Genomic DNA, 19,951 nt, shown 5'->3' with positions numbered 1-19,951 from the left:
GTTCCTTGCAACATATATATATATATATATATATCCCTCTATTTTATACCATATTTGGTCAATACAACCGCTCTGTCAAGTTTATACCAAAAAAAAAAACGACGACAACCGTTAATACCTTTTTTAGTTGTTCTTTTTTTGTGTTTTATTCGGTTGTGCACTTCACTCGCTCCTTCGTTTTACTTCCCCCATAACCGCTTTCTTGTCATTAAACGCACTCAAACAAACACGCAAGTACGCAAACGGGGACACATTTATACGTAGGTGTTGATCACATTGTCGCTGTTACTACTGAAGCTAAATATTGTTGGAGTGGTGTAAAAACCGAAAAAAAGAGGAAGAATAGCAGGCATTCTTAATTAGTATATTTATATACATATACATAAATACATCCCTGTATTTGTACATACCACAGGTCGTAAAGAAGGTGTTGAAAAGTAGGGAAAATATTTGAAAAAGGAAAATAGAGAGGACACAGAGAGGGAGGTAAATCCAATAGTGAGGAAGAGGGGAAAAGAAAAGAAAAGGAAAAGGGAAACAGAGCAAAATAAGTGAGCAGTAGGAAGGGAAGGACTCCCGTGGGAACGTAAGGTTTTCGGGATTAAAATTGTTGTGCTGTCAAGAACTGGGATATTTGTTTTGTTTTTACCTTTTAAACAAAAGTATTACAAATTAAAAAATAGGGGAGATCAATAATTAAAAACAACGGCAGAAATAATTTTAAAAAACGCACATTGCAACGACATCTTGTGTTTTCCTCACAAATCTTGTTATCATTGCTTCCACCTGCACTGTAACCTTTCATTTCCAGGTCGCAGTGGGTGAACGAGACAAAAAAAAATTGAAATAATCGGAGAAATTGTTAAGGGGGAAAAATCAAGGGGAAAAGGCAAGGAAACAAACGGACTGATTTTGGTATCTGTTGGCCGGGCTTAAGGTGAAGTTTGGTTTACAGTTGTGAGGATATTGAAGGAATATCTTTTTCGTTTGGTCGGACCTGCATTTCGCAATCGCACGAAGTGTGCGTAAGGGGATACCGGGGAGGGGGGGAAATTAGACTAAAAAATTGAAAAGGGGGTATAAATTGGAAAGTAAAGGGGGAAAAAAAAAGGAAAACAAGCAAAACCCAAGTGGGAGAAGTAAACACACGCTGTCTCATATATCTACAGATCTGTATATAAGGGAACCAAACGACATAATCAACGATAAAGAAAGAGAAAGAAAAAACGAAAAATTATTGTAAATCCATCGTAAACAAGCGGTGAAAAGAGAAGGGAGGATTTCTTTTTTTTTTCCTTCAGTAAGGGTGTGGAGGGAAAGTAAAACAATACCTCGGTGAGTTCGTTGTAATATCTTTCTTTGTCATTTGGAATATTGCATTTAAACATTTTTATATAAAATGGGAGCGGTTCCCAGTCGGGAGTCCTTGTCACGGGGGCTGTGCCGGCTGCCAGATTATGGGCAAAAGCACAAAATGGTATTGATTCCCCTTACCAAGGAGTTTTTTCCTTCGCCCGACTGCTTGCCTCTGCGCCAGCTATTCGAAGCCCGCAAGGATCCGTTTGTTCATTATTATCACACATTTGATGAGTCCTTCACGCGGGTTCAGCCGTCCGGCGATAAGGTACGGAGTGCTTCCACCACCACCAGCGGCGATGGAAACAGTGTGTGGCACGCTGAAGAATTTGTGCCACTCAACTGTACCCCTGAGGAGTTTTATGACGCATACGTAACACGAGCGCGGAAGTCATTGATATTTGATACGGATAAGCAAATGTTCGACTTGAATGCGCAAGACCCGGAGGCACTTCGTCCCGTGCCATGCGCCATAGCATTTGTTTGTGGCCCCGCTGGTTCATTGCCCGGGTCCGATAACGTCGGACGGCCTCCGGAGAAGGGCGGATTGTACATGCATGGTTGTGATGACGACGCCGAATTTATGAAGGACGCTGCTGAAGGGGAAGGTGAAGATGATGGCGTGGGTGGCGCGGCCGAGGGCAAAAGTGTTCTGGAAGAGAGCGTCGTCGTTTGCGGTTTGCGGCTACGGTTGTCGGTTTCGTTGGCGATGTGAACGGTATCCTCCCACGTAGCTGTGATGATAACTTGGGTGAAGGTCCGTTTCAGCTGCAGGTGTTCCTCAACAAATCAGTTGGGGATCACAACTTCGTACACGCATTCATATCGGCTATTTACACATACGTCGCACAGTGGCGTGAAGCTCTGGCTGGAGTGATGACTGTTAAAGATGAAGCACGATTGGCAAAGCAACGACGGGATAAAATGAGGGATGGTGGGCTTACTGACTCCCCGGACATTGCCAGTAACCGTGATCTGCTGCTCCCTCCTGTAGGATCCGTTGTCATTGCCAGCAGACGGGCTAATGTTCCAATGCTGTGCTTTCAGCGAGTCCTGCGAGCGACCCTCTCGAGACTGTTTGCTGTTGCAGAAGCCGACAAGGCAACCGATCCTAACGGCTCCTTTTGTAGTAAGTGCGGCAACCGAAGCGACCACGTGTCTTGGCCTAACAAGGTGGGGACCGAGGAATCACTGAATGCTCCAAGAGAAGATAATGAAACCCCCGAAGAATGTGCCACGGTTTTTGGCCCCAAAACAAATTTCGGGATGGGAGATGATCTTCACATGTGGTTGGAAAATGATGTGCTGTTCACACGTATTTCACGAGATGCTGCAACACGCGCTGTTGGATGCATCGCAAGACGTATGGATTGCCCAGGCTGCATCACCGACATTGTACGGCCGAAGTACTTTGAAATGCAAGAAATTAGCGACCGTGATGCGTCGACTGCTCGAACTCGCGCCACCGTCAGTGTGACCGAAACAGTGGGGTCACTGCCTCCGGCCATTGATGCTCGCACGCACAACACGCTTAATGAAGCGCCTGTGAGTATTTTAGCGAGTCTTCCCTCAAGGGGAACCGAAAGCAGTCAGAACGGGAACAGTACCGCTGTTGCTGCTGCTGCAGCCGCACTGAAGCCACATCGAAAGCTGAATGACAGGCCAGGTGGCGCCGTAGTTGTGGAGGCGTGGCCCGAGGGTGGTATTGACTTGGTCGACTTTGCTGACAGCGAAGACAGCACCAAGGACCAGCAGTTACATTTGTACTGGGTGGTTGGCCACTCAAAGGAGGCACAGAGGACCGCCACCGTCGCCCTTTCGTCATGGAAGGCTAACGGGAGATCGGTAGTTATCGGGAGAACATGTTGTTCGTCAGTCGAGAGTGGACGAAAAGGAAGCGGCGGCAACAAAGATGATGATGATGAACAGGTGTCAATTGGGGAGTTAATCCACCTTATGGTAGACCCATGCCAATCAAGCGAACCCCAGTCATGGGTTATTGAGCGTCTCAAGTTCCCGCTGGAAGAGCTTCTGCTCTCCGAGTTGCACAATAGCTGCAAGCTGGCGCGGGAAGCACATGTCGACGCGGAGAACTGGATACGTTACCGTGATTCCGGAAGTGAGCAATCACGACCAACACCCCTGTTGTTACCCCCTGATATCACTGAGGGTAACGCGGAAGGGTCGCCAGAGTTGGCTGACGCCGTGGCCCAACTTGTTGGTGAGGGTACACTTTGCCTGTGGCGTCTCTCACTCGTTACGGGGGCGGTGAGGGTTGTAGCAGTCACACCGTACTTCCTCCGCCCACCACGGAAAAAGCGGTCCCGCAGGAAGGTAGCCCGACGACAGCGTTTTCTCACAAAGGGTGTTGAAAGTTCTACGAAGTTGACCACACCCGCCCCCACGCGTCACCTCGGTCCTCCGATGGTGCCGCAACAATCCAAAGCCAAAAGAACGGAAACTGCAAAAGCACCAACGACAGGGTTTCTGGCACCGATGACCACTGTAATGGGACCAGTGAAAAGCGCAGAACAGGGCATCCCCTTCCCGTTGGTCAACTATGGAGTTTGTAAACAAGGTGCGGTACCCCCGATGCCCACTCCAAACTTTCCCTCGGTAGGGTTTGGCTACGTATTGCCTCAGCAACGGCTTCGCACATACGGAAGCCCCGCACCCGCACATTATGCAGAGCCACTCGTTTTGACCCACGAGCCCCAGCACGACTTTCCGTGCTTCAACCAACCTGTTGTCGGTACCAACCGCCCTCCTGCTTCCGTTTTGAACCACAGGGTGAGGCACCCCCCCGTTCCCTTCACGAGCAGTCGCAGCCCCACGGTGGACCCATGCGAGTTTGTATTCTGCGACGATCCCAAGGATTCGCGCCGCGGAAGCAGTAATAGGGACAGCCATCGTGTTTCCATACCTTCCTTCAGCACTCCCCATTGGGATGATACTGGGGTTCCCTGGTCTTACGCTGCATCGGGTGAGCGGTCGAGTACAACGCGAGGCTCGTCAATTGTGGGCAATCAGTGCAGCCCCTTTCCCCAAAGTGCGGATAAATGGTTAAATCCCACGAACCCCCGTTCCGGTGCCCGCGAGAAAGTCCATTATTTACCTGGGTTCCGCAGTTCCTTTGGGGGTATCAGCGACTCCGACGATACCACGGCATGTGTGCGTAACCGTGTCCACAGTGTTCCCACGAACTTGGAAAGCGGTAAAGACGTTTACTCGGATCGGTCAGGGGTGATGACTCCGTCTCTTAATGTTTGGGTGCGGCACGGTTTACAGCACTGACAACAGTGAAGTGTTCTGAAGAAATAATGACACCGGAAACCCGACGCGAATGTAAATAGATTGAGACTCAGGAAAGAGAAAAGTAAATACACAGTAACATTGTCGGGATGAAAGCAGAATGAAAGCGAGTATTTGTCGCTTGATGCGGATGGGAAATACGACATAGGAACTCTCACGATGCACAACTACGTGCAGCAGTACCCATACAGAATTTATACTATAACAGAATGTTAGGGAGCATCCCCAGCTCTTAATTTTTTAAAAAAAAACACGTGAAGAGAGTGCATAGTCACCCGAACGGTTGACAAACATAAGGATCCGAAAACAATGAGGGGGGAAGGAGATAAAATGGATGTTATGTGAATGTTCAGCAAAGGAATCTTCTTCCAGTTCTTTCTTTTCCTATTTTTAAGTGTCTCCTTAAATTTGTTGTTAAATGTTTTTAAAATTTAATTTCCCCACAGAAACACACATTTTGTGGCATCTGAAAGGGGCGTTGGAGTGGAGGGGTTTCGGGACCGCGTTTGTGTTCGATAACCGTAATGTTTTATTGAGCTTTGCAAAGCGAGAAATGAAGTACATTGAACCCATACGCAGCCGAAAAAAAAAAAGCAATAACCCCTTTTTAACTGTTTTCTCATGTTTCATGCTTTTTTCCTTCAGATTTAACACCTTCCCTACCCCCGCTAGCAAAGAAGAAAATGAAATGTTGGGATTTATTGTTTTAACTACCTCCCGGTCGTACGGATGACATGTGCGGTACGGGCATATTTGCTGTTGTATGTCGTTTTTCAACTCACACTGATGTACGCTTTAATAAGGGCTACTTGCCGGTGGACACGTTATGTTTGCTTCTTTTTGCTGTTGTTCGTTTGTCCACTCCCCTTATTAGTCTCTTTTTTATTTTCCGATTTTCTTTGTAGGTAATGTACTGAAAGATTTCATTTTGTTTTTGCTCTAACTCTCCTTTCTTCTTTTTCAATTATTGCTAATATCCTTTCTATGTTTTGTATGCTTCCTCACTTCGACGCCTTTTGTTTGTTTTCCTTCGTTTTTTTTGGTGATTTGGGCATCGCCCTTTTCAGTATCTTTTTGCTTCATTTCACTTCTCTATGTGACTGTTTTTCGTGTTTCCTTTGATCGCCTCGCATTCTAATCCCTCACCTGGCTTTCCTTCATTTTATTTTACTTCTTCATATTACCCCTTTCTTCCCTTTCATTTTATCAATTGCTATCCAATTCTTTAGCTTAGCATCGCAACTCATTTAGGGAAACGCGTACGCAGTCTTCCCTTTGTTTCTTTTACATCTTTTTTCTTTTTGTTAAATTAAAAATAAAAGGGAGAACTTTTCGAATCGTTTTCCGCTGTTAGAGCGGAACCTCGAGGAAACGGCACAAGAAAGTAGTTGAGTTATATTAGACCTCAAGAGGGAATCATTTAAACAAAACAAAACAAAGTAGGAGAAGGGGAAAAACAGCAGGAAGACACACAACGAAACACTGTGAGACGTGCACATTACTTCTGTCATCATCTCAACATAGTCACAAATCATTACTGGCACTGCAAGAAAGAAGGGAAGGTTCGTCATCAAATAACAGGAACTATTACTATTACTATTATTTCTATATTCATCACTTTTATCTGCAGCTGTGTACTCCTTTCGTAATCAACAGAAGCGAAACAAGTAGAACGATTGGAGGAAGTTTTTGTTTTTGTTTTTGTTTTCGCTCCCTTGTGAAAATAAAGTTACAAAAGAAATCTTTCGTTGGCTCCCAACTGTTTGGTGAAAAGTAGCTAAAGGGGGGGGGAAGAAAGCAGAAGGGGAGGGAGAAGGGAAAAACCAAAAGCGAGGGGGTGAAGTCGTTATTAATATTTTTTACTTTCAAAAAGTAGGAAAGGGGGGGAAGAGAGGAAGAGGGTGCTTATTATAACCTTCAAGAGGAAAGGACACACACGCACAAACAAAAAAAAAAGAAAATAATAAGATATTACCGAGTAGTAGGGGCATTTTGCAAACACCAGTAAAGTAAAGGCGTGAAGAAGAGTAGGAAAAGGGGTTGGGAAAGTATAAGCGATACGAAAAAAACAAACATTTCTGTTAGGGAACAAGAGTCTCACGTTGCAGCATTGTAGGCGTACGAACCTCACCAAACGCTTATACCATCGCGTGGTGGTCCGTTAGTTGCAACTGTTTAGTGAGCGTAAATAGAGAAGTTAGTTAAAAGTAAACGGGGAGAAAAAAGGACACGAGCCAAAGGGAACCGTTTGTAAATATATTCATAAATAGTCAGAAAAAGAAGACGATATTTCAAGCAGAGGTAAAGAAAAACAGATAACTTCGGATACAAAATTGTGTCTGTGTAATGGGTGTTGCACCCAGTCGAGAAACATTAAAACGCGGGCTGTACATTGTGCCACCCCCTACAAGTGGTAATGGCAACAGCTCCGGGGGTCACAAGAAGTTGGACATAGTGCTAGTTCCGCTCACTAAAGAGTTTTTTCCCTCTGCCGACTGCCCACTGTTCGTGCAGTTCCACAAAACACGATGTGATGCGGGTGTAAACTATTACTTCCGCCACCCAGGGAACCCAGGGGATTTGAGCCGCATTCCAAACGCAAGTAGCAGCGATGGAAAAACCTCGTACCCATCGCGAGAAGTATTATATTCTGGAGTGGTGGAGCGGACGGAGGAGATGCTGTTCGACACGGATGAGGAAATGCGGCTGGCGCACGAGCGGTCTTTACGGGACGAACGTTCAGGCGGGCCCTCATCACTCTCTGGTGAGAGAGACAAAACAGCAGACATGAAAGAGAAGAGAGTTCTTCCGATCATGTGCGCAGTAGCATTTCGCTATGACCCCGAGAAATTAGGGCAGTTGCAACAGAATCAAGCAACGACGGGGGGCGGTAGGGCACCACACCTCCAAACGTTGATGGCAAACGGTGTGCGTGTTGGCGGATCAATTGTCAACATTGTTGGTTGCTTTGGCTTTGTGCCCATGGAAGTCGAGGGCATGCAGTCGCTAACGTCAGCGCCTCACACCCCAGTATGTCCCGGAATCGCGAGAAGCGGTAGCGGCAGCGCTCTGACAGGTTTACCCAGAGGGCCTCATTCATTAGCCGGGGTGCGTGGAGCAACTAGTTGCTCTTCCTCACTGGACAATCAATACCTTTCGGTGTCGTCACTGCAACACTGTTCGATGATCAGCGGTCTAACATTTCATGATAACCCCACCTCGTTTCCCACAGTATATATGCAGCCAAACCAACGGACACCCGTGTCACGTAACGGCACCTCGTCAAGAGTATCGTCTCTCTGCACGACACCAACTTATGATCCGTACGCAAGGCAGTGGACCGCATTGCAGCCAGAAGCTTTGCCACGGGAAAGGGGCCGGGCTATGCGTCATCGTAGTGTAGCGCCGGAGGAGAACTTCAATCGCTTTTTCTCACTGCCACCTCCTGTGGCCGCACCGCTGGCAGCCATTGTTTTCCTAACAAAATCAGCGGGGGAACAAAACCTCGGTCGTGTGACATTTGTAGCTGCAAGCACTTATTACAATCAACTTGTGGAGGCAGGAGTGTTGAAACGGCGTGGCAAAAACGCTTTGGCGTCATCAGAGGTTGAAAAATGTCACCTTCCGCCACTGGAAACGTTTAGTTTCTCGTCACTGATGACAAATGTGCCCATTATTTCATTTGTGTATGAAATGCGTTGCCGATGGGAGCAATTTGGACTTCTGTCCCGCCAGAATAGCGCACCTCACTCACGAACAGACTCGTTGAACTTTTCATCCGCGTCCACATCCGGATTGAAGGCGGGCGCGCCCCCGGAGTCTGCGAATATGGGGGTATCACACGAAAATCTTGAGATGTGGTTAACAGATGATAGCATGTTCCACGGCCGTATCGGAAAGGAATTAGCGGAGCGGCTTTGTTTGAGCATGGCCGAGCGGCCAGACGTTACATCAAGTCGAGCTGAACCGCTACCTGACGATCGAAATTACTGGCGTTTCTGTGGCCTTGTCGATCGTAAGAACCAGCCACCCACTCAACTATGTGAAGGTGACGATGTATCAGTGGACCCAGTTAATGTGTATGTCATGGGCGCGGCAGTAATCGATGGCTTTGACGAGGGTGACGTGCTGAGATATGACCGAACGAGCCGTTCGTGGGTGGCCGACCGGAATATTCCACTTGATGCTGTTGTCCTTGCGGCAATGCGGCCGTTTTGCAAGGCGGCGCGCACAGCTCCACCCGATGACATTGGATGGGTAACGACTGAAGTGGAAGAGGAAGACGAGAAGGAGGTCGAAGCCCAGGATCACGCTGAGACGGCGGGGGAAGAGGGTGTGGGTGCCGATGCAACTATGCGGCGAAAGGTCTGTGATGGGACTGTGGGGAAGAAGAAAAAACGGGTCCACGTTCGTGAAGGCAACTTCTACATCTATCGTTTTGAGCTGAATGGCAAGGTGTATTACCACGGAACGGTGCCAGATTTTGCGAACCCTAACAAAAAGAAGTTGGCACAGAATTTGGCCGCACCTGCACCTGGGGCAGTAAGTCCTGCTGCATCAACTGTCCCTGCGCATCCCGCTACTGGAGAGAAGGAAAAGGAGCAAAAGCCCGTGGCGGAAAAGGTAAAGGTAGAAAATAGCACCAACAAAGAGTCAGTATCCACCATATCGGCACTCTTTTCCTTTTTCGCTGGCTGCGGTGAGGGCAGTGAAAGGAGCTACATGTCGTATTTGCCCACCCGCGTACGCTATGGGGCAGTGCAAGCCGCAGCTCAATTGATGGGGGTCCTCTTTCACACAGCACCGCAATTTCAACCACTGCCGGATCGGTCTGCCGTCGCTACTACATCTATAACCTCTCAAACAGCGTTCCCACCGTCGGCGGGCTTGTCAGCGCAGCCGGCACGGCGACCATCGACATTTGTGAAGGTGGGGCCGGAGGCGGAAGTAAACGAGACACGACAGGTGCCTAACAATGCTGCAACAGGGCCTAGGACGTTTGCTAAGCGGTTCATAGATGAAACAGCTTTTATTTGGGACTGGAGGAAGTCCTAATGAGTTAGATAAAATGAATTGGCAAAGGGGAAAAGATTTGCGGTTGTTGGATGGGCAAATAATAAAAGGAGATGCTATTAATCTGCTTGCGTGCTTATGGATTCCCGATTTTTTCCTTTACTGAGTTACCGTGTGAGGAGGGAAACAAACCACCGTGTCCTTGTTGTGGCTGCTTCATTCTTTGTTTTTGTTTTGCTTTCAAATATTGCTGCAATCACTATCCGTTGTTGCATAAAAAAGCAGTTGTATGTAAAAGTTTATTTTTGTGTGTGAGCCCCTCAGATACCGGAGAGGTGTTCGATACCGAACGACGTAAATACTCTCTCCGAAATTGTTGTGTTTTTTTTTCTCTTTTGTCTGTGAAGGGATGTCACAGCACCATGCGGAGCCTTGTGGAAAACGAGACGACGTGCAAGGAACCGGAATGACACAATAGGGCAGAGGTGAACGAACACGTTACTTGGGACTGCCCTTCCCCTTACTCTTTTACCATTTTTTGTTTCGTTGTAACATAACCTCCCTCCACAGGTATAAGAGGTTTAAATGTTGTCATTTTGAAATTGTACTGCTCAGTTGCACACGTGTGATTCCATTTTTGTTTTGATCGCCCAATTCTGTTGTTTTTTTTTTTTACGTGGTTTAACTGTGATATTCTCAACTTGCCGCACTATATTACTTAAATGATTTTGAGTTGCAGCAGTGCGTTGAGGAAACGGAGTACCCTCCTTCCACCTCGGTGTTTCTCTCTACGCATTTTATTCCAGGTGATCCTTCAACAAATTCACCTTCTCCCTCTTTGTTCCTTTGTTTCACTACACGGATGCAAACAACGATAATAATAATAATAATTGTTATTGTTGTTGTTTTATCCGCTTTTGTTGCTCCCTCTTGATACGTATCTGCACGCGGTCGGGTGTGCGACACGGGCGCTTGGGGCTGTATTACACGAGTATTAACGATTAGGGCATAAGTGTGATGGTTGAGGAGCCAAGCGGTATCGTCCTATACGGAGATGTAGTTGAGCGGACGGGTATTGTTGAAGGGGGAACTTCTAAAAACTCCTCATCAGGCAACGGGAATATTGAAAAGGGGCGTTCGATTCTGCGTCCCATTCAAGCTGTTGTTGGGAGGGCATTCCCGCACATTGACCCCAATCGATTTTATGGAAATAACGCCACGGAAATGCAGTGTGAGGGTGATCCCAACGACGGCCGGATGCCTATGAAAACTACCAAATCGGCAACGTTTTCCTCTATTACTACTAGTGGGTTTACCGCCCACGTGCAACCCGGGTTTAGCGGTAACATCGAAGCGGCTTCCATTTCCGCAGATAGAGGTTTTGGTGCCATTGATTGCATGTCACGTCAACGCCAATGGGATCCAAAGGATTTTGAGAATCTTGAATGCGGGTATTATACCGTGCCACTTAATACGTGCAATGCGGCCCCTGCTGGGACGTGTGTGAGCCATCCTGAAGTGCCAAGTGGGGAGCTATACGTGGAATTGCTTCTGCAGTTCCTTCGCAGTACAGTTCGGAAGCACCGTGAGTGCGCAATGGAGGCTCTTCGTGCCCGCCTTTTAGTGGACAGGCCACTTCGAGAACTTTTTACCACAGGCACAGAATGTGCACAATTACTCCACCTGATAATCAATGAGCTTGCTTCTGCTGGCCACGCTTTGCCCTGCCGGGTCGCTGCCGAGTGCCTTGTGCTGCTTCTTTTCGATCCAACGATGGAGGTGGAGGAGGCCATAGGAGAAATCGGCTGCCCACCGACAGACTTAGCAGAAATCTCAACAAACGAGTGTAATGACATGACTTTTGCAGAGCTTTCGGAATGTATGCGAAGCGGGGAAGACAAGGGTAACGCCCTGGAAAGATTAGGAATGACGAAGGCGGTGCTAGACTCACTAAATTTAATACCTTGTACACTGGCTTCTCGTCTGCTCTTAGGCAGTGGGGTGCTGCTTCTTCCCAATGTGGCTATTCGCGTGGCGAGTGATCCACGTTTTGTTCGTTTTGTGAGGGAGCGACTAAGGTCTGTGCTCTTGGGAAGCGAAACGGTTTCAGGCGTGGTGGAGGAGTTGCTTGTTCTTCGGCATGTTTTGCGGTTACAACAGACCTGCGCTACACTGCTGCCGGCACTGCACGAGACGCTGATGCTCTTCATCAGGTTTGTTTGCAGTATACCTGTGGAGCAGGCCCGATCGCCGCACGATGTTGTGGGATGCCTTGCTGCGTTTCTCGTGGTTAGGGCCGCTGTGCGGCAGGGATTTGTGGGACTGTTCAACGACACGGCTGAGGGTCTGCTTTCTGCCACGGTTCTGGGCTCAGGAATACCAGCAGAAATGTGGCTGCTTCTCGCGTCGAGCTCCGAAGGGGATGGGGTGGGGCGTGTCTTCCCCACGATGGAGGTTTTTGCCGCCGATTTGGCGCGTGCCGCAGTGCGCACCATTCAAGCGCACATCACAGTAGCCGAGACTGGTGTTGCAAATGGTGAGGAAACGGGCCATCTCGTCTCCCTACTGGCCGCGCTGTCGTCCATGCACTACCTCGCAACGTATTTTACGTTGTATGCGGGGTCGGATGACCTGCTTTTCCTTCTTGGAACGGAACATGAGACGCAATCTCGTCTCAAAGAGTTCATGGCGGCAAAGGTCCTGACGTCGAAGGGTCTTCAATATGCCTTTCTCCGTTTAAGCAGCAAGAGGCACACACCGCTTCCGTTAGACTTGCTGAACACCAGAAACGTGAAGACCACCGTCGGTGGTGGCGAGGATGGTAAGATATGCCTTAACAAAATTGAGCTTGTTGGGGCATGTTGGGCATCACTAACGCACGCTCGCGTCCGACTTGCCGCCGCCTTTACTGGTCTCGTGCACATGACCGAGTGGGAGGTGCCCGTGGGTTACGCAACAGCTCTAGCTACTAGTTTCGAGGAGAAGTGCCTGGGCCTGAAGGACGTGATGGGGCGCTTGCTCCCAGACGAGTTGTGTACAATGGTTGAAGTTGTCCAACTTATGCGACGAGGCGTGCACGGCACCTCTGCTGTTGGTGGCGGCTCCACGGTAAGTCAACAACAGCAACGTGACAGTTGCGCCCAGAACAGTAGTAGCCGAGCCCGTACACAGAAACTGCACATTGCTGAGACCTTCCTCCTGCATAGTATTTTCCTCACCAAGCACGGTCAGGATGTTGCCCCAGGATTAATAGATGCAATTCTTGGACTCCAAGATGTCACCATCGCTGACGAGGCTGCTGTTATTGATCCATTTGTCGAGCCAACTGTGACCTTAGCGGAGAGTCTGCGCAGAGCAGTCGCACAGACCAGATGGCCCTGGTTCCTCTTTCCCCTCTACGATGAGGATCTGAGAGAAAAAGGCGTATGGTGTGGGTGGGTACACCGAACGCTCGGTATGCACCAGCGCATGAAGGATGTTTTGCAGTGGGACCTCATTCTGTGTCACACACTAAGGTGGGCGATTTCATCATGTCACTCATTTGATAAGTGGGAGGAAGCCGAGGTACGCACCGATGAAGAAGTTAAACGCTTGCTGCATGAACTCTGTACAGGTGTGCTACCGCGGGCGGGCCGACTCATTGCGACCTCGGCGTCAGACGTACTCAAAGCGCTCGCCTCGACCATTCCACTGCATGAGGAGGTCTCGATGGAATACTGCCTGTTTGTAGCACTTGCAATAACGTGCACAGCCTGTGAGCCGACCGCTGCTGTCTCCATTGCTCGACTCCTTTCAAATACTCTACTCGAGGGGAGCACTTACTGCCTCACATCATCGAGTGATTTTGAAGTAACCGAAGCTCCTATTCCTCACCATTCGGGTAGTAACTCCACTGCGGCTCGTAGCAACCCCGCTGTTTCCAGTGCCCATGGCTACGATAACAAATTATTAAACCAGTGGGCGGCGTCGGGGAGCCTTCTTTGTGACAATACACAGGTATCAGCTACGGCGCAGTGGGACCTGGGAAACTTTACAGAGGTACTTCATTCGGTAGAGTTTTACGGCCCAGGTGGGCCTGCGCACGGTAGCAATGCAATTAAAAAAGGAATTTTGCAGAACCTGGTCGAGGGGATTGCCAGGCTATATTTGCGCCAACGACCGCTAACTGCCTTCGAGTGTCAAGCTTTGCGTCAGGACCTGCAGCAATTGCAGTGGTGCCCACCATGTCTGCGGGAGGAGCTGGATAAGTGCAATAACTGATTGGACAAACAAAGTAACTTTGCAGTGGAGAAACCAAAGGGTGGAGGGTCCTTCTGTCATTTTGTAGTAGTGCATGGGTTAGGAGCTGTTGAGAAGGTGAGTGCACGCGACACCGTGTTTTGAGTTTCTCAGTCAGTTTCTTGCTCCCTCACTGCTGTGTTATCCTTCACCCTCTATTTGTACACTGCATGTTTATTTGTGAATTTATGTGCGCGTTCAGGGCTATGGCAAACCGGTGAAGTGTGTCCAATTCTTTTATTTCTCATGAGGGTAATGATATAGCATGCTGCTAATGTCATCAACAACTTCCCCCGTTTACGCTATTGTTTCACCCTATCGGGTGTATTACCACTCTGATGCTTGGGCCCAGCCCGCTGTGTTCGGTTCGCTGATCATTTAACAAGATGCATCTGCTCTTTGTGCGGTGACATTAGCGGATGAAGGTCATGAAGCAGTGCTTATGAAGGATGCATGAGTGGAAATGAGACAAAAGAAAATGACTCTGCGGGACTGTCGAATTTAATCGTGTGGTTACGTCGGTGAAATCACCACTGGTGCAAACAAAGATAGTGGTTGATGTCATCCCAAGTGTCGCTTTCGTTACCGTTAATATGAACTGTAAAATCGCGCGTGTGGCAAGCGAACCGAACGCAATTAACTTTGCGAGGGGGGGGGGGGAACGGGACTGTCGATGGGGTAAGAGTGAGGTTAAAGTCCCTCGGAGCGCGTTTGCTTCTGTTTGTTTTGATGACTGGTTAGTCATCACCCGCTGCTGCACGCCCTTCTTTACCTTCGACGCCGTGTGTCTGAACATGTTGCTGTATTTGATACCTTTGCCGAAAGACATTCTCGTTTCCCTATTTCTGCGCTCTTTTTTTTTTTTTCACACTCCTATCCACAATAGACCTCCTCTGAACTGAAAGAGGTCGTTGCGCTCAATAGAACGAGGAGCAGGCAAAGTCCTGCGGCACTGGACCAAACAAAAGTAATTGAAAACAGAACAAAAAGTTTCTGAAGACTAGCGTGCACGGGGAAGGAACTGGACGTAATCTACAAGAAACGATTAAAGGAAAAATAATAACACAAAACCACAACCGAGAGTGGATAAGCAAGGAAAACGAGCAAACAGACAAGTTATCATCGGAGTGGGGTTGGGTCAGGCCCCACAACCAGCCAACCAAGTATTCCCTTTGCCACTCATTCACCCACTCAAAGAAACAGGCAGAGAGAGAGAGAGAGAAAGAGTGTGTGTGTGTGTGTGTTTGTGTGTAGAGTTCGGGGAGTGACGTGTTCCCACGTAGCATACGCTCATAATTTGTATCTTAATACGTTTTGTTGTTACCTTTCTTTGAACAGCCGGATTTGAGGGGGACAAGCGAGACATATTTTTGCTTTTCTGGCAGCGGGGGAGGAAGGTGAGGAGGGGGATAGAGGACAAGAAGCATCTAAACTTAAGAGGTCTAATTTGGGCCAAAGCAATAAAAAGAAAAAGTAAGTAACGGTATAAACAACATTTTTTGTTATTGCATCTGTTTCTACCGTTTCAAGTACCAGGACTGACGGAAGAACTTGCAATATAAGGGAGAGGGAGAGTTCAGCGTCTCCTTCCGCGTTTGCGCTGCTGGTTGTTCCCTTGTCACCGCAGGGTAACTATATATATATATATATATATAACTGTTTCATCCCGACATCCTAACAACTGCTTCCGGTTAGGCAGTCGAACGTGGCGAAAGGGGTTTCTTCAGCTTCAAATTGAGGAAAGGAGAGCGCGAGTGCGAGAGAACTAATTAAAATTTCACGATTAAGGGCTTCAAATCAACCTCCATACAAAGGGCAAACGGGGCCAAGGGCAGTCAGTATTTTTAAGTTTCGCTTCTGCTTGTCCCACCTTTTGAAGTTCGTTTAGCTTTTTGATTTATTTATTTTTGACTTTTCTTCCTGGTTATCTTTTTACTCTTTACGTTGAGGTAACGTGACTGTTCGACTCTTGTGCCGCTTGAGACACTCCAAACGTGGAAAAGGGAGACGAAGAGTTGTCCTCCGATTTTTTTTTGAAAAGAATAACAGAGAGCAGGAGGAGGGGTGGGGAGAGGGAAAACGAAGTGAAATTGCGCATCGGCGCAGCTATCACTATTATCATCGTCATTGATTTTGTTATTGATTTTTAATTGGGCAACGAGAGAGTACGCGATCGAGGCGAGACGTAAAGAGAGAGAGAGAGAGGAAGGAGCGGGGATAAATTGTTGGGCTCATATCATCACGTGGGCTGTTTGAAGTGAATATGGGAGCACTTCCGAGCAGGGAGACACAACGGCGTGGGTTGTACAGCCATCGCCATGGGCGCAATAGGCGGAGCGAAGTCATATTAGTTCCCCTCACAACCGAATTTTTTCCGAGTGAGAGCTGCCCTCTGTTTGAGCGTCTGTTCCAGGCGAGACACCACCGTACAGCCAAGTATTACTACCGGGCGGTGCGCTCCGCAGATACGGACAGGGAATCTGACTACTACTGCCAGACGACGGTTCACGCCAATAACGCGGATTTAGACAGTCCAGGGAGCCTCGCGAGAGATAAACGTGTGGAGACTCTTTTCACAGACGACATATCAGGTTTATACCAAAGACTCGTGCGAGAGACAGAGTGTTGCATGTCTGAGACAGATGAAGGGCTGCGAGAGAGGTACAAAAAGCAGATCCAGCAGCAGCAGCGCCACCAACAAAGACAACAACAGTACAAATCGCCTCATCCGCAGGAGTATGGAGCTGCATTTGGTGACTCATATGAAGAGTATTTTGGATTCGGTCCAGGGGCTTTTGCCAACGGCTACAACGACGCTCTGGCATACGTAAAGGGAAGGGAGCAACACACGCATTGTAATGAGTTCGGTACGCACGTAACTTCACCGAGTGCCTATTATCTTCGGCCAGTTCCATGTGCGATTGTGTCGCGTTCGGAGGCACATAAGTCTGCTCCGGACGCCGGGGTTGAGTTTCTTGGCTCGACGGTTAAGGTACTCGGTATGTTTGGGCTCCTTCCCTCCACCATATCCATCACTGTACACGGGGAAGTAGTAGAGCAGCACATGCTGAAGGCGACAATGTTCGTTGACAAGGATGTCGGTGATCAGATATTGGGAAACGTGGTGATGCTTGCTGTCCACATGTACGTTCGACAGTGCATTGAGGCTCAAATTCGGGCTCCGTACATTCCGATGATCCCCATGATTCTTCGAACTCCCATATCAAACATCCCGATGCTGCAGTTTGTGCGGGAGATGCGAGTGCGACTTCGTAGTTTGTTGAACGCTGGTGGGAAGCGCCGCAGTTTCTGTAGCGCGAACAGTAGTGGTAGTAGTACAAGCTCATCTCCAAGTACTGATAGCGTTCACGACGCGGTGGAGGCATCCTCCCGTTGTGACGCAGATATACTGTACCTTTTTGAAGAAGATGTACCCGGTGTCGTCTCTCAGCAGCGACTTTTCCTTGATCCGTCGGAGGCGCAGTCGCTGAAGCTCCGCCCTGCACACAACACTAATCCCGATGGCACCATTCCTATACTCCTCGTGTCAGGCGTGAATGTGCAGGCGACGCCACTAACACATCCCTCCGTTACGAGTATGTCACATGTGCGCGTCCCGCCGTGGGTGTTTGATGGCGCCTCCGACTCTGCGGGCGGTGGGCCACCCAACTCGTGCCCGCAACGTGAAGCGTTTCGGGCTGCATCGCTTCTGGCAACACGACGGAACCGCTTCCGCATGTGGGTAGAAGATGGTCGGCTGTGCATTTGGGCGAGTGCCGCATACGCCCGACGGGGGTGTCTTATGCTTGCGCAGCAACTGACGCAGACGGTTGACAACAGTCTTTTGCCAATACCACGCCCGTGGAATTACCGTGGTTTGTTACGCGGTGGTATGCCAATGCCGGAGCCAGAGCTCGCCAATGATGTGTTCATTGTGGCCGAGGACATGCCGAGTATGGGGCTCTATCAGGGTGACGTTCTCCGATGCAGCACTCCTGCGGAGATCGGCGATCGCCAGCGGAGGGGTTCACCATGTAAGACGCCCGGCAGTAATTCCGGCACGTCGCTTGAAATGACTTTTCCACACACCAAGAAGAGCCTGAACAGCACATCCACACTCCTGGAGCCGGCGACGCCTGCTGAGCAGAAAAGCCCTCCAGTGAACTATACGAGCAATCATCCGAGTAATGTGCTGTTACAAGACCCAGGCGAGGCGCCTTCGAATGCTTTTTGGGTGTGTTTTCCTTTTGATCGCGATGGTCCCTCCGTTGCTCCTGGCGAGAGGCGTCAGCAACAACAGCAACAGGACGGTGTGGCCTACCGGGCAACCAATGTGGAAGAGGTTCTTCTTTCATGGATAAAAATAATCTCGCTCAAGACTCGCGATGCCGCTGAGGAGGACGATCACTGGGTCCGTGACCCCACAACGGGCGCACCACTCCGTGTGGATCGCTATATAATTCGTCGTGTCGAACATGATGGCATGCGGTATTTCATCGGTGTCACACCCCGCTTTGTTGGGCAGCAGCGCCGGCTGGAAAAAATGTTGGTGGATATCAAGGCTCAGGAGGATGGAGGGGAAGATCTGGACTTAGAGCGAGACAAGTATTACGTGGCGGCCATGCATTACGATGCGGCTTTTGACCGTGAGGATGATGACAGCCGGGATGAAGATGCTCTGGGACGCGTCGCTATGGCGAAGATGCTCAGCGCGCCGTCTTTAATATTAGAGTAAGGTGTGTGTAAGTAAGGGGGTGATTGGCAGTTATAGCTTCCACGTGGGTGCACAGTACGTCTACCGCCGTCTTCGCGATTTTTCGAGTGTTCGAGCTTCAGTGCAATGCTACATCCGATGGCGGACGGAAGTCATGCACGACTGCTTCACGCTGTGGATCAAATTATTCTTTATTGTTTTCTTGCTCGCATCATTCTCATTATTACGGCCGCTACCATCGGAGAAGCGTTGATTGTTGTTATTATTATTATTATCGCCACGAGCGGTGCTGAGCTGGGAGACTATCGCTTGTGTGCTTGCGGCTGCCGCCGCAGGGAGGAGACAGACAGACAGACAGACGTGATGAAGTGAACGGTAAGAACAGCAATCGGGTAAACAAAGCAAAGTGAACATACCCTCATCAAGTGGTCGAGAAAATAAATAAATAAATAAATAAATATATATATATATATATATATATATATGTTGAAGGGAGGACAATATGTTAACACCGGCCAGATAGATGAGATCCTTTTGTATCAACAAGAATGGGGGCGATGACGTAACCAAGAATGACAGTGTGGTGGTGCGTGCAAACTGGGGGATATGTGTGTGTGTTTTATACCGGAGAGGAGGAGTAGCAGCAACCGCATCAATCTCCAACAAAGCCGGCAGGCTTCTGTTTGTCCACCTGGTTTTATCCAGTGCGACTGGATGAGGTTTTTTTTTTTGTGCGACGGAGATAATGAATTTTGGTGTATTGAGTTTTTCTCCGTTTTTTTTTGTGTGTGTGAACGCGTTTCGGCACACAGACAAACACACAAGGTTCAGTGCTTGACCTCTGTTCTACGCTGTCATCCCTTTATTATTTTTTTTTTCACAGCTACTTCTTAATTAAATCTTTGTGTTTAAAGTCTATTTCGGTACTCTGCACAGGTGTGCTCTCAGGAAAATATTGCAGACCTACGTTTCCACGGAAGTTGCGGAGGTTTAAATTTCCCTTTTTCCCGTTTTTTTCTTTGCTCAGTACTGCTACAATAGAAACTGAAATTTTGAATGACTACCGTCTTCGGGTAGGGAGCAGCATGCACTACTTGGTGAACTGCTATGTGAAGGAGTTACACCATCCCCACCTATTCTGTTTTTTCTTTTTTCCGAAGTAGTGTTCTATTCACTCATGAATGAATATGCGGGAACGTATTCTAAATTCAAATTATGGTCTCTGCTTCAGGGGACTGCTTCTTTTTATCTTAGGTGCAATTGTTTTTTGCAAAGCGC

The 19,951-nt window shown here is 48.5% G+C and overlaps 6 protein-coding genes across 6 annotated transcripts; 5 read left to right on the top strand and 1 right to left on the bottom strand.

The window, feature by feature from the left end:
* Positions 1-1,399: 1,399 nt before the first annotated feature.
* Positions 1,400-4,650, top strand: TbgDal_IV4750 (hypothetical protein, conserved; the record flags this gene model as incomplete). The annotated part of the gene is given in 2 exon segments (XM_011774761.1): positions 1,400-2,038; positions 2,020-4,650. Coding segments are annotated over 2 exon segments (3,270 nt in total).
* A 436-nt stretch (positions 4,651-5,086) lies between these two features.
* Positions 5,087-5,401, top strand: TbgDal_IV4740 (hypothetical protein, unlikely; the record flags this gene model as incomplete). Its single annotated transcript, XM_011774760.1, has 1 exon — positions 5,087-5,401. One exon carries the CDS (start codon positions 5,087-5,089, stop codon positions 5,399-5,401), a length of 315 nt encoding a protein of 104 aa, XP_011773062.1.
* A 1,613-nt stretch (positions 5,402-7,014) lies between these two features.
* TbgDal_IV4730 (hypothetical protein, conserved) lies at positions 7,015-9,723 on the top strand (the record flags this gene model as incomplete). Its single annotated transcript, XM_011774759.1, has 1 exon — positions 7,015-9,723. The coding sequence occupies one exon, from the start codon at positions 7,015-7,017 to the stop codon at positions 9,721-9,723; it is 2,709 nt and encodes a 902-aa protein (XP_011773061.1).
* Positions 9,724-10,698: 975 nt separating this feature from the next.
* TbgDal_IV4720 (hypothetical protein, conserved) lies at positions 10,699-13,941 on the top strand (the record flags this gene model as incomplete). Its single annotated transcript, XM_011774758.1, has 1 exon — positions 10,699-13,941. One exon carries the CDS (start codon positions 10,699-10,701, stop codon positions 13,939-13,941), a length of 3,243 nt encoding a protein of 1,080 aa, XP_011773060.1.
* Positions 13,942-14,876: 935 nt separating this feature from the next.
* TbgDal_IV4710 (hypothetical protein, unlikely) lies at positions 14,877-15,245 on the bottom strand (the record flags this gene model as incomplete). Its single annotated transcript, XM_011774757.1, has 1 exon — positions 14,877-15,245. The coding sequence occupies one exon, from the start codon at positions 15,243-15,245 to the stop codon at positions 14,877-14,879; it is 369 nt and encodes a 122-aa protein (XP_011773059.1).
* A 977-nt stretch (positions 15,246-16,222) lies between these two features.
* On the top strand, positions 16,223-18,694 carry TbgDal_IV4700 (hypothetical protein, conserved; the record flags this gene model as incomplete). Its single annotated transcript, XM_011774756.1, has 1 exon — positions 16,223-18,694. One exon carries the CDS (start codon positions 16,223-16,225, stop codon positions 18,692-18,694), a length of 2,472 nt encoding a protein of 823 aa, XP_011773058.1.
* Positions 18,695-19,951: the final 1,257 nt, after the last annotated feature.

This window comes from Trypanosoma brucei, chromosome 4, assembly GCF_000210295.1.
Source record: "Trypanosoma brucei gambiense DAL972 chromosome 4, complete sequence".
Lineage (NCBI taxonomy): Eukaryota > Euglenozoa > Kinetoplastea > Trypanosomatida > Trypanosomatidae > Trypanosoma > Trypanosoma brucei.
This window is presented reverse-complemented; position numbering and strand designations above follow the sequence as displayed.